General features: G+C 36.3%; 2 protein-coding genes across 9 annotated transcripts; one reads left to right on the forward strand and one right to left on the reverse strand.

The window, feature by feature from the left end:
* Positions 1-508: 508 nt before the first annotated feature.
* Positions 509-2,288, reverse strand: LOC137720276 (small ribosomal subunit protein uS8z/uS8w). Its single transcript, XM_068459322.2, has 4 exons — positions 2,177-2,288; positions 1,491-1,625; positions 1,216-1,376; positions 509-857 (listed from the first exon to the last, which is right to left on the reverse strand). Exons 2-4 carry the CDS (start codon positions 1,618-1,620, stop codon positions 759-761), a joined length of 390 nt encoding a protein of 129 aa, XP_068315423.1. The 5' UTR covers positions 1,621-1,625; positions 2,177-2,288; the 3' UTR covers positions 509-758.
* Positions 2,289-9,699: 7,411 nt separating this feature from the next.
* On the forward strand, positions 9,700-12,911 carry LOC137720469 (transcription factor bHLH111). 8 transcript variants are annotated; one of them, XM_088695028.1, is made up of 10 exons: positions 9,700-9,907; positions 10,196-10,353; positions 10,453-10,493; positions 10,783-10,898; positions 11,089-11,180; positions 11,621-11,809; positions 11,901-11,987; positions 12,075-12,140; positions 12,272-12,328; positions 12,615-12,911. In XM_088695028.1, exons 3-10 carry the CDS (start codon positions 10,453-10,455, stop codon positions 12,756-12,758), a joined length of 792 nt encoding a protein of 263 aa, XP_088551154.1. In that variant the 5' UTR covers positions 9,700-9,907; positions 10,196-10,353; the 3' UTR covers positions 12,759-12,911. The 8 variants fall into 8 exon arrangements, with proteins under 8 accessions (XP_088551154.1, XP_088551142.1, XP_068315638.2 ...); XM_088695016.1 differs by having other exon boundaries at positions 9,775-9,907; positions 10,433-10,493; positions 12,269-12,336; XM_068459537.2 differs by having other exon boundaries at positions 9,775-9,907; positions 10,433-10,493; positions 12,269-12,328.
* Positions 12,912-14,629: the final 1,718 nt, after the last annotated feature.

A 14,629-nucleotide genomic window follows, 5' to 3' on the forward strand; every position in this document is an offset into this window, starting at 1 on the left:
AGCTTGAAGAAAAATTAGAACATAATCCACTCAACCACTTCAGACTTGTTTGTACTCTTCACCGTTTGAAGACCTATAATCTTGTCGATTTCAAAACTATCCAATTAATTCGAATTTAGTGTTATTGCCCAATGCCAATCCATTTCCTCAATTTTGATAGAGGAATGGAGGGTTTACGAATTACGAACGTGCTTATCAAGCAAGATCGTTTTTTATTTAACAAACGATATTACCTGCATCAACAAAGAGGGGATGAGCTTAACCTCATAATAGGCTAGCAATAATGTTGTTCAAACTTGCTTTTAACAAGAATCGAACCTAAAACCTCTCACTTACAAGTGAAAAACACTCACGGTTTCATAACTAATCTTCCTTTCTCCTCAAGTGATTTAAGTTGCAGATTACCGACCTACAGATCGATATTAATTTGAAAGAGTACAAGATGCAAGCTCAAGTCCATTTTTAGAACCATGCCGAGCATATAGCATTAAAAAGCTAACACCGCATCTTTCATAATAACCGACTTTCATCCATTCGTTATTCAAAGAAAAACAAACAATGCAAAAGCATTACTTGATTGAAGCCAAAATTTGGATTCCATAAGATAAAGAGTAAAGCAAATAACGTTTCAGTAACCTCTATCAGCATCCAAAACAAACACAATTTGAAACATAGAAGTATCCTACGATGTTCAAAAGTACACCCCAAAGCTCCTCTCAGAAACAGGAAAACTCAATTCTCATTCCTTGAAGCTTTGCCTAGTAAAAGAAACCAAGCACTTTACCACCGACATTCTTTCTTCTAGCCTCCTCGTGGTCCATAATGCCAGCAGATGTTGTCAGCACAATGTATCCAAACTGCAAGTTCAACCAAACATCCGTAAGCTTACGTGGATAAGAAATACAACACAATGCATAACATTCGATGAAACAGAAAAAACGAGAATTCAAAGTTCATCTGACAAAAAAGATCTGATATGATACATGAAGCACATTACAGGAAATCTCAAACAGGAGCCAGCTGAAAAGCTAAACCAATCACCATTGACATGATCAATAATATATAATCTTGCCAATAATATTTTTTTACAATTTTTTTTTGGCTCAAAATAGACGAGTTACAAATCCAAACTATATACGTTTCCTCAGAAGAATCGACTAAGACATATGTCCTGTTTCTAGGCTTGAAATAGCTAACTGATAAAAATGGGCTAACCTGTCTAGAGGGAAGCAACCTTGCAGTCCATCCCTCAATCTCCTTAACGCCAACATCAAAACGAGGGCTGATAACCCCACACTTGTTAAGCCTTCCATTCAACTCGACCACAATTTTACCAGCCCTGTGATCATCAACATACTCAAACTCGCCAATGTATCCTACATAGCAAAACAAAAAAATATTACTATCCATACATCCAGCAAAATAACAACTCACATGGAATCTTTGAAATGACGAAAAATGATGCATAGCTTTAACTGATGGATGCATACCGTGCTTTTGCATCACCAAAAGAAACTTGACGATGACCTTGGATGATGGTCTGATCATGACCTGGCGCTTGCCCCTTTTCTCAGCATTGTACATGCTCTTAAGAGCATCATTCAGAACGCTAACTCTCATTGTCGCTTTTGCATTTCAGAAAAGATAATCCAATATAAGTTCATCGGAGCTATTGCACGCAAGTCAATAAGTACAAAACCACCAAACAAAAACATAATACAAAAGCCATTCACTTGTCAAATCTTACACTCTAAGCAATGTGTTACAAAAGCAAAATGAAAACCCGTAACGGTAGTTCGATCCCTTTCCCCATTTCTAGCTCTGTCAAACATATCAATCTAGATTCAACAATTATCACACTTGTTCATAGCCCCTAATTTATAAAAACCCAATTCCAGGATCATTTATTCCCACCATAATCAAGTAAAAAACAAACATTTGACCAACTTAAGCAAAAAAATTAACAGCATTTCAACCCAAGCACACCAAAACAAAACGTATTCCAAATCAAATTAACAAAATCAAGATCCAAAAGACCAAGATGCCGAAATCAACCTCAAAAATTAATTAAAAAGGACGAAACTTGAACAAATAAGAGACTGAAAGCAAACCCTAATCGAAACAATTTCAAAATATTGATGGAAATTATGAAATTTTGGTCTGAAAAATCACGTACCAGAAGAGATGCGCAGTATCAGCAGAGGCGCCTCCGAGAGAGCTAGGGTTTCTAGGGCTTAAGAAAGGTCGAGTGATGTGAACCCAAGCAATTATATTTGGTGGGAATGAGGGATCGATTGACCGAATTGCCCTTACGGACCCTACTTCGGTCCAGTGCGTCGTAGTTTTGTTTCGGGTCGAATTTGTTTGTTTAGGCCCATTGGATCCAAACTTTGAAGCTCAGCCCTGAGTCATGCAGCCCAAATTAAAAGCTCCCCAGTAAATTGGGCTTTTGAATAGTATGTCATTATGGTCTGATGTAAGGCAATCCAACATTTGATAATCGTTTAGTTTTCAGCTTATTTGACAATATGTGAGTCGTGTCAGTTGTTCAGAGTAGTGCGGTCGCCCCTTACATTCAAATTCGAAGCAAAACTAAAGTAGTTTAGAGTTTGGAAAAGAAAAAAAAATCAAATATGTAGCTTCTATCATATGGTTGGGCAAATGTCATATTGAAATGGATGATAGTAAAATGGGACGTTAACTTTATCACAGTAAAGGAGAGCTACTATTGACACTATAAAAATGTCAATCTTCACTTCTATATAGATAAAGTTAGGATGACAGTTTTTGACTTAACAAAATGAGTTCTCTAAATATATAGACAATGAAATGATGATCAAAAGAGATTCAAACAAAGAAATATGAGTGCATAAAGTAAACACTAATAATTGTTTGAACTACAAGATCCTTGCTATAATAGTGTACCTTATGTGTGCATTGTTAGAGTATGAGTATGATTCTTACAAGTATTAGGATAATTAACATTGTTATAAAGAAGTCTTAATCATATCAGCAAGAGGTAATCCTATTTGTATTGGGACATATATATTGAGAACTCTTGTATTTGCATATATATAGAACTCATACCAGTATATGGAATGTAGTGTTGTATTCCTTATATAATTGTAATAGGGCAATCTGTGTATTTAGTATATAAACACAAGCTCCTATTCTCACAAATAACGCTCTCACCTTTGAACCAATAACCTATTCTTAGGAGAGCATTGAGATTTGCAGAGACGAGAAGGCTTTGACGGGTATGGAAATGGCTTCTACATCAATGATATGTCGGCAGGTCAATTTACTGTCATATATGATTTATTCCTTGTTCTTCGTATGTTAGTCAATACTGTAATTTAATTGCTTGATCTTTTGGTTCATGGGATGAGGCTTATGTTGTTCTAGTTGTCTCGAATTCATTCTTACATGCATTCCCATCAACATTTCCTTTAATATAGAGGCCTGCAGATAATTATCACAAACATAATGATATGATTGATCATATGGATACCAAGAGAGAGTCGACTGAGTCACTGAGGGATGGATTTGGGGATTGACTTCCATAATAAAATAGACCTAAGGTCATAATAATAATAATATTATTATTTACATGGGGGAATTCGTTTAATCTTGTATATTGATAGTGGACCATGCATAATTTAATAGTTAAGCAGAAGACTAATTAACATAATTTATATATTAATTTGCATGGGGGAAGACTCGTTCGTCTAAACATCGAGAAGCTATTTATACCGATGAATTCCAATTTATTTTCAAGGTCGGATACAAAACCTAAATGACAATCTCCAGCTTTGACTTCCAGATTTTCAACCTGGTCAGTCAACCCCAATGTTTAAGATAAAACTATCCTGCGGCTTTTATTTATTTTTATAATCTACTAAACTAATGTTCACGTGTTCTGATTCTGTCTCTCAAATAACAACACAAGTGTAGGGTTTGTTTTGCAGCAGTCACAGGACTCAACCATGCCATATAATTCTAAAGAGTTTCCAACTTAACTACATCAGATTAAACGCTGACACATGGCACTATATGAATGTTTTGCAGATTGTTAATATTTGCTAGACACCAAATTAGGAAAGGTTGACTTAGTTTTTTGTTTATTAAGATTGCAGGAGAATAAAAACATAAAACCTTGCAGGAGAATAAAAGCATATAAAACCATAACATGTAGTGGTTTTAGGATGACAACAGTTCTCTACCTTTGTTTAGTCATGTTTATATTACGATTAATGTTAGAGAGACTACATTTGTAGACAAAATTTTGTAAAATAAATTACATGAAAGTTAATGATCAGATTATTATTTAAACGTTGATAAACATGCTCATTTATATTGACGACATATCATTTAGTTTGCCAGAATTAGTTTCCTCAGCATTATCCTTATCTCACATTACTATCAAAATGAGCCTCCACTGAAATGAAATTAGGTCTAAATTATAAGGCCCAATACTAAAACGGGGAGTATCTTGTCAATAACGTATTAAGAGTATTCTGAATAACAATTCTCATTTTTTACATGTTATGTCAGACTGTAAAATTCGTTAGAGACTCGATAATCAATATTTAAAATAAACACAACAACCAAAAAACATACTCTTTGTTCTTTTAATCCCCGACTTCTCGTAAACGCTTCTGATTAAAAGTTTGATAAGCCAAAAAATATTAACAATCTCATCGAGCATATTTCTTAATAATATATTATATAACATTGTTTTCTGAACTATATTATTAATGGAGATAGGATAATTAACAATTATAACCCCTAGGACGGTCCGAGAATGACCAACCAAACAAGAAAAAGAGATGGTGATTAATTATTGTTAATTCATTTGCATCATGCTATTGGACATTGGTCAACTAACTTTCAACCCAATTTTGCGAAAAGGTCAAAATTAAGCTTTGTTAACAAGTGGAATCAAGTTAATAAGACCAGGCACAGAAGACAGATTAATATATAGTCTATTTCTTTCAACGAATATGTTTGGTAATAATAAGGAGACCAAAATTTTAATCTAAATTTGCAAACCAAATGATGTGTCACCAATAGGAAATAAGTATGTTAATCAATGTTTAAGTAATAATCAAATCATCAACAAACACATCATTTGATTTGCAAACTTAGTTTAAAAATTTGATCTTCATAGCATTATCCTTTTCGTAGCAAAGTGATGGAATTAAATGTCTAGTCCATGTATTTTACTCTATCGGCCAGTTTACTCCCTGTGTTTTTAATTTGGCCAAATTGGTCCCCGTATTTACATTCGTTAGCCAATTCAAGAAAATCTATTAAGGGACCATTAAAATTGCCACATGCTTGGCAGGTGAGAGAACAAAAACGTAATTTTATTTGTACACATGAACCTACCGCAATATACGATGCCTATCTTTGAAAATTGACGATTCATTTCCATTCACTTGAATACTAAGCAATTTAGGGTTTCAACATCCATTTGGTTGGAATCCAATGATTGTGGGGTTGCCGACTGAGCTTTTGGTGGCTACTCTAGAGATTGGTTGAAAAGAGGGATCCAAACATGTGGGCTAGGCATAGGTTATGTTCAAACATCAAGTATGACGTTGTTGAACTCAGTCGACAATCCCATAATCTCTGGATTTATGATCAAATGGATGTTAAAACCCTAAATCGCTTAGTATTCAAGTGAATTGAAACGAATCATCAATTTCCAAATATAGGCATCGTATATTGTGTATGTTTAGTGGGGGTACAATAAAATTATGTTTTTGTCCTCTCACGTGCCATGCACGTGCCAATTTTAGCGGTTCTTTAACTGATTGTCTTGAATTGGCTAACGGATGTAAACACGGGAACCAATTTGGCCAAATTGAAAACACAATGACTAAATTAACCGGTATAGTAAAACACAAGGACCATTTTGACATTTAAGCCTATTAATTTTACAAGAAGGGCCGGGAGAAAATACATAATATAGTATGTAGATTAGTAACATTATATGTGACAGAGTGACAGTCATACTGAAAAACTGATTAGTAACATTACGTGATAGTGTAACAGACACGCCAAAAAGCTATTCCAAAAAAGTAAAATGCCTTTCACTTTCAAATTGTTTGGAACTTTTGTATTTCCTAAGAACGTCTCCAAATTCTAATAATAATGCAAATACCAAATGATATAATTACCCAAACATTCAGATTGACTAGCCTTGGCTTATTCATGATGTTTTAATTAAGAAGCTTTATATTTTTTTGTTTTTTCTCACTTATAAGTTACAGATTCAATTTCATAAGTAATACTAGCTGAAACAATGAACTCAATAGAGTACTAAAGTAGCAATTTCATCCCTTTTCTGCCTATGAGTTGATAGCACCCAGAAAATTAGGTATAGAAGAATCAACCAAAAGAAAATAGTTCCAAAGTTGTATTATTAATTACCTGGTTCCCTAGCTATTATCAAAATTAGAAAAAGCTTCTAAAAAATCCATATATTCACGTGAAAGACTATGAAAACAAACAGATCATAATCAGGATATTGCTCACTCACAAATGTCAAAATTAGAACAATGGCCTAATTTTAGACCCACATTCAGTTTCGGTAAGTGATCCGAAATTGCTGTCCTCAATATATTCCCCTCATTCTGCAGTTCATCTAGGCTTGACAATTGTGTTAGAACATCAATTTGAGTTCCATCAACTGATCATCAAAGCGTCTCTAATATCATTTGTTGTACAACATGTTAATTAACCATCCAGTACTAATATTGTATTAAACTTAACTGTGACATCCCGTCCCGGAACTTTCAAAACGCACGTGTGAATTTACGATTTTGCCCCTAGTTCGTTTTTTTTGTCACGTTGTGGGTTGTTTGTGTGGGGTGGTAGGTGTTGGACCACTCACACACACACACTGTCACACTCTCCCTCTCCCTCTGCCTCTGTCCCGTGTCTCTCTCTCTCTCTTCCTTTCTTCTTCTTCTCCCTTCGAAGTACGGACAAACATCAAAAACACTCAAACCACCACAGATCGAAGGAACCAACTACACCATTCGACTCGTGAGGTCGAGACGAGCTCAGCCATACCATTTTCAGGTGAGAAACACTTCGTTTTCACGTCGTTTCATCAATGGCCGAATTGAGTACTGTTCATGCAAGATTTATACATTGAGTTTTTGGGCTTTTGAAGCTTGTAGATGTGTTGGTGAGGTCCCAAGGAGCCTCGGAGTGCTTCGTTGGACAAAATTGGACGTCGGGATCGTCCTGTTCGAAGTTGGCCGGTTTTGAAGAATTTGCACAGGTATAATCTCTTAGTTTTAGCCCTTAAAACTTGTTGGGACATGTTCTACTAGTCTAGGGCTTTCATTTGGTCCAAGAATCACGAAAAACGGATGAAAAATGAGCGAGAAAACCCAAGTTGCAGGTTTTCCCAGTTTCCGGCGCCGGCGACGTCGCCGGCGATCGAATGAAGAAGGCGACGGAATATTCCGTCAATTCTGACGGAATATTCCTAACGCCGTTAACGGATCCGGTTAGTTTTGACGGAATATTCCGTCAGTTTAACGGAATATTCCTGACGGCGTCTGTTGACACCGTCAGTGTGCCTGGCACGTGGCCGCGCGTGGGGGGCGCGTAGGTCCGTGCCTGTGCTAGCGCGTGGGGGCGCGTGTGGGGTCCAAAAATTATTTTAAAATATGGTTGTGATCCTGAGGTTGTGTAGAGCACGTTGGTATATTCATTTGTCCATTTTGAGCAATGTATGAGAAGTTATTACGAGAAACGGGTTATGTGCTTTAAAGTTAACGTTTTTATAGTTGTTTCGCATTTAGGTGACTCATACCCAGAGGACGAGCGTGCACACGCGAGACAGGGGGGCTACGACCCTTCTACATACCAGTGAGTGGGCTTTTGTTTTCCGTATATACCTATATACATTTATATTCCCAGAAATTGAGTAAAAAGGGTTATTTACATTATGCCATGCACTTTATTATTATCGTTTACGCATCATTGCATGCATTATTAGTGGCATACATATACATATGCATATTGGGTGCTGTGGACGCAAAGGTAAGTGCCAGGTAAGTGATATTCACGTTTATGTTTCCGTAGTGGTTGAGATGCCTAGAGAGCTCATAACCTGCACCCCCGGTGTTAGTGCTCCCGCCCAGAGTAGGGCACAGTCCTTCACGTGATGTTCACCTCCCGCACCACACGCTCAGCTTGGATCCAAGTTAGGTGCATAGGCTTGTCGTACAGACCACATTAGGTGGTTCCGACTCGTAGGTGACCCGCGATTATTCGCACAGCCTTCACGTGATCGTAGCACTAGAGCGTATATATATGTTACACCCAGGCCTGTCGTACAGACCACTTAGAGTGGTTCCGACTCGTGAGCAGGTTTAGATATTGAGATTGAGATTTGAGCTCTAGATGCAGCCGTACAGGTCACGTTAGGTGACTCCGGCTGCCAGACGTTATAATGTTGATATGATTTATACCTGGGCACTTACATTCATATTGCAACTTTGGCATGGCATATCTTGAGCATGATTGGCATACCCTCGAGCATGTTTGGCATATTTATACATACGTTTATATGATTATTTTCTGGGAAGTATACAGGTTTTACGGCGAGGGGTTAGATTGTATTTTTGCTAAATGGTTTTCAAAGAGCTTTGTTTTTGCCCACTCACGCTTTTGTTTTGCGCCCCTCCAGGTTCTAGTTGCTTAGCCGTTGCGGTGGTTTCCTTTGAGGGCTCTTCGACGTTCTGACAGACACTCCCTATTGTAGGGCCGCCTTCGGGCATACTACTGTTGTTGTCTTTTGGTTTGGACTGCTTTAGACCTGCTCTGATTTTGTATATCACTTACTAGCACTTATATTAGTACCTTGTATGCTAGTTTGAATTATTCGTACTTTTATATTACTACTTTATTAGCTTCCGCACGTGCACATGGCTACGTCACCTTTGTGTGACGGCCAGCACGCTCCGATCTCGGTCGGGGTGTGTCATTAACCGCTTAGGTTAAAGAAAAATAAATAAATTTCAATGCGAAGGTACATGGAGCCAAAAGAACCTATCAGCTTGGAGGGTTTTTAACTTAAAAGGCATCGATGCTATTAATAGTGAACTATTCAATTTAAATATTGCAAAATATTCTTGCAGCACATTCGGACGTTGAGTAGGCTCATCCACATCCATGCCTTTGAATTATGATTGCACATAATCAAAGTACAGTACATATCCATCCATTACCCTGAAATTATTGAAATTCTAGTATGGATCACTAGTTTGAATTAGATGAATAAACGACTAGATGTGCATATCCAATGATTTAGCAACTAAGGTTTCAACAGTCGAAGTTTCCAGTGCATACTATGCTCGGTCCATGCTAAAAAACCCCGAAAGATATACGAATGCAACTGTGTGCAATATAGAGTTTACAACAGAAAAGAAACCGAGTCAAAATGTGAGTCATTTATCTAGCATTCCATCATCTTATTTAGCTTTGACTATGCAGCTGCATCAAGTAGTAAAATAACCAGTCATTTTCGACTCATATAATTTGTGAATAGAAATCAAGTCAAATTAAGTGAAAGCGAAAGCAAACAGTTAACATGCTAGTGAAAGAGAGAGAGAGAGCCGCCCCGGCCCATATACCATTAAGATATAAGGTTCTGAGTCACCTGGACGTTTTATATTCCTTTCGTGATCATGATTCATACAGTTACTAATTATATATAACCTTCTTCTCACAACATTTTTCTACAAAAGGAAAAGAACCGTTGCTGCACTCAAGGGGAGGTTCAAGGTTACTCCCTTTCACTGCAGAATATATACCTAATTCATCTGGGAAAAGTTCTCAGCTCATCAGGGCTAGCTCTTTTCGTTTCAAGAGATCCGAGGTGAGGAAATGGATTAGTTTCAAATAATGTCTTCGGAGTGCAAAACACTCACCGGGAGTATAAACTCTTGCGAGTGTAGTACTCATCACCTGATCAGGTCACGTGATGAGTGCTATGATAAGGAGATATATCCCCGGTGACATGTATATAAGAATCTGCTCTTTCAAGTAATCTTGGGTTTCTAGACTTTTCGTTTCAGTTTTCGCTTTTGTGGGGTTCTTCTTGATATATTCATTTTGCATGCATTGTGCTCTCAGTTAAATCACATTGTTTCTGTATGTGTTTCAGTTTCTGGGCTCAGCAGTTCATACATAGGACTTTCAGAAGAACTCTAGTGTCTCCAAAATCAATAGAGGGTCAACTCTCTCTGCATGATTGGATTTTTTGGGCTCAAATGAGAAACACTGATCTCCTTCCATCTCTACCCTCCCATCTTTACAGCTGCGGTAATCATCCTCACAAATCTTAATTAGTATTGTTTACTTTGAGCATAAGATTATTTCAATTATTTCTCAACTTCTTCAGAAAACAATATTGATGTTCAGATGACAAATTGGGATGCACAAATGGACATGAACAGAAAAATGTAAGCACTCTTTCCTTTTCCAGCTTTTATCGTAAATTTAAACATTTGTGGAGATATATAGGAATTAATCTCCTTATTTTGAAAAATTATATAATAATCTCATCCTCCCAATTAGATTACTCATCTATTTCTGTTCGTACTTATCAAATTCTCAAGAACTGAAGAATGACAAAGACTGTCCCCTAGCAACTAATTAGAATTTCATTTTGATTATTATTGGGGTTATTGTATTAATCTTAGTTTAATTATTTATCCAAATAATAATTGTTAACCCCTGTCGTGGTGGCAGTGGGTTTTGCATGGGATCCAACGCATCCGAAAGTGACAACCATGATAACATGAGAGCTGCAGACTATTCTCTTCCTCTGCAGCAGTCATCATCCCTCATTACCTATCAACCTGCAGGTTTGGTGCATTTCCTTTTCCATATGTTTCTATTTCAGGAGCAACTTTTCTAATTTCTGCCTAATTTTTTACCAATTTTTCTTGTCTTTTTTTTTATCCTACCCCTCTTCAAGATTTTGTAATTTAGTGAACTCTAATAATTCACACAAGAACCTGGTTAATTTGCAGTAATTACCTTGTCTGATTGCAGTTAATTATCCATCTGGTTCGTTGAGATATGATGTCATTTCAGAGCAGTCAATGTTCCTGGACAAAAAGATTTCAGCCCCCCAATTTCAAGCAGTATGTTGATCCAATGATCTTCTTAATTAGTCTGTAGCTAAGTTCCTAATCAACAACTAACAAGAATTTCCTCAATTTCAAATTTCACTAGTCCTTCATTTCAAACTAAATGAATAACCTGATAATTATTAATGTCAATCGTTCATGTTATCTTTAGTTACAGATTATTATCTCATGATAGGTCTTACACAAATAAAATTTTGATCAACATGTATCTTATAATGTCAGAAAATGTATCCGAACTACACATTTAAGAAAAGGTCATGCTTTGGTCGGGTAATATCAAACATTATGGTAAATACTTCCCAAAATATGTTTGGAAATTGAAGACAAATGGGGGTGAAGACGATTCCATTTTATTTGCATCTTATCTGGTAGAATTTGTGTGATATAACCATGCTTCAATTCCTAATTTGTTCTATTTTGTAAAATCCTTGAAGGATTGCCACGCCATGCAAAATGCAAGGAAACGTCCAATTGAGGTTGATGACTTTGGTGGTCTTGTTGGTGACAGAACATCTCTCAACGAATTATACAAACATAAGAGAAGCAAGATGACAAATAACAATTCTCAACAACAATGGCATCAACAGCTCCAAGAAAACTCAATGGAGCAACAAAACAATAAGGTATCCTAATTAATCAAATTTAATTAAGCTATGGATTTGTTGTTGAACTTTTTCTGTTTTTTTTTTTTTTTTTTTTTTTTGTTTTTGCTAGAAGTTGCATCATGTGCCTGTGAGAAGAAGCCAAAAGCTTAGTGACAAAATCACAGCTCTCCAAAAATTGGTTTCCCCCTACGGCAAGGTAATTAGCATAAGTAGAAAAAATTAATATTGCATTTTCTGTAAATTAACTACAACTAGGGTTCTAACTTGTATAATAATATTACAGACTGACACTGCCTCGGTTCTTCAAGAGGCTTCCACATATATCATCCTCCTCCAAGAACAAATTCAGGTATTAAGTATACATATAGTGAAGTAATTATGGTAATAAACTTATAATTAATATCTTCATTTTCATATGCTGCAGATAGATTTTAGTTGCTAAATTTGCTTGTTGGTTTTTTGTTTTTATTTTTGTAGCAGAATCTGCTAAGGATGCTTGGTAGTTCATACAAGAATGCTGCGGCTCTTCACCCACAGGTCGCACGGCAAGCACTTGAATTAATTTGAAGACATATATATAAGATATTTGGGACACATAAACAAATGGAACCAGTTACAAATTTTTAATCCAAAACGAAAAAGGGCACCAGGTTGTCAACATAAAGAGGCACTAAACAACAGTTTAGATACAACTTACTATCCGTTTATTGTCCCTCAGTTTTAATCTTGATTCAAATTTTGTATCTGATCCTATTTACGTATATTTTCCATGATATTTTAATTTCTTATAAAGTTTTTCTCACAAATTTGAAATTTTCAACAGGAATCTGGGAGTGGGCAGGCGCTTGACCTCAGAAGCAAAGGCCTTTGCTTGGTTCCTGTGTCAATTACTCAGAAAGTGACTATGGAAGAGGGTTCTGATCATCTTGCTACATCAAGAAAAATTGTCATAGCTAATAACTTCTAGTGCTATAATTAACTACTAAGCACCTAATCTTAATGCTTCACCTCAATATCACTTTTGAGAAAAGCTCCTTTCATGTACTTCAATGCTTTCCTTTTTAATCATACTTAACATTATCAATTAATTCGAAGAGATAATTGAGAGAATTCATCTAAACCAGAGAGAGGTATAGCTATGTTGTGGTATATATTTATATTCAAACTTTATAATTATGGTCTGGGTATCACACCAGTATTTCTACAACTCTAAACACCATGTAAGTTTTGAGAAAAAAATAGGAGAATGATTTCCGCATTCTCCTTTTACCTCTTGCAATACCACTTTTAATCTGGTTTTGAAATTTTTTTATGTTTCTTCGAACATTCATATAGAAAGAGTGAAGTTCATATTGTATTCCTTCCAAAAAAAACTTACATCTAACAATATATTAATCGACCCAAAAAAGCACTCTATGTTAGAGCCAGATGTGGCTATGTCTCTCTTCAATGGCCCAGCCTTAAATTTTGGGATTGAAGCTCTACGTATTATTATGGGCTACGCTAGGCTGGGATTGGGCTCGAGTGTCTGTGCACTATGATCTTGCTTATATTCCGTACGGAAAAGCATTAGGAAATTCCAAAAATGGTGCATGCTTTGAAGAACTTACACCATAAGTGGAACTACATAATGAAGGACTCCTCAAACTCCGGGAAAAGTTAGAGTGAACTCAAAGGGATTCAGACTCTCAGTCTCTGATTTTAAGGAGTTTGTCACTCAAAGAATGAATCACCCCTCTGAATATGATATATCAATTGCCTCTAACTATTATGGAAATGCATGGTTTTGATTATTTAACCGGGTAGTAAGACCGTTGGACTCCCATGGACTTTCCACAATCCCGTTGTTTTGGCACGGGAACTGTTTCATAATGTTGCCACGGTAATTGTGCCCAAGAGATGAGATGGCGGAAAGTCCACAAAAAGTCTTACTTTGAAAAAATCTCCTTAGCTGCATTTCTCAAATCAAAATGCAAAAGGTTGCTACTACTTCCTGTATATGAAAACTAAATGCAAGAAAATGATAATGCAAGATATAATTACGAGTCTTCAAATTAAAGAAGATAATGAATTGTATGGAGGAATCCAAAGCGAATTCCATTGAAAGGGAATGATGCCACATACTAAAAGTGGGGCATTTTGCAATCATTTATCACTCCATAACGTGGATATTAGGATCAGGGAATATATTTACTTGATGCCTACTGGGAAATTTAAATAGTCCTTATTCCGTATGCCACCAAAACATGAATATAAAAATTGTAATTAAAATTAGCCATTCGTGAAAACGTCAGCGTGATGTTGTTTCTGATCTCGGCATGGATATATATAGGGGTAGGATTGGGGTACACTCTTTTTTTTACTCACATTTTGTAGAGCTCATTTTGTAATGTATTTGAACGATACGAACCGTCTTATTTTTTTAAATTTTTCTCAAAGATTAAGTTTACGAAAAATCATACAACTCCGAAACCATAAGACCATTGGATTAATGAATAGTCATTTTAGGTCATCTCCAATGGAGAGGGCTAAACGTCCAAAAGACAAAAAAATGATCTAATTTGCCCGAAAACTCATCTCTAACTGATTGGTACATATCACTCTCCTTCAGGTTCTAGGATTAGCACCAACTGAATCCAAACCTCACCCACATTCCACCAAATCCTTATACCACTGTGAAACCAAATTAATACGAGTTATTAAAAACTATTTGTACTGTGAAAAAACTTCAGCTCCAATGGTCATGTCACTCTCCTTCAGGTTCTAGGATTAGCACCAACTGAATCCAAACCTCACCCACATTCCACCAAATCCTTATACCACTGTGAAACCAATTTA

This window comes from Pyrus communis, chromosome 1 (assembly GCF_041283825.1).
Source record: "Pyrus communis isolate YQ-2024b chromosome 1, ASM4128382v1, whole genome shotgun sequence".
Taxonomy (NCBI): Eukaryota; Viridiplantae; Streptophyta; class Magnoliopsida; order Rosales; family Rosaceae; genus Pyrus; species Pyrus communis.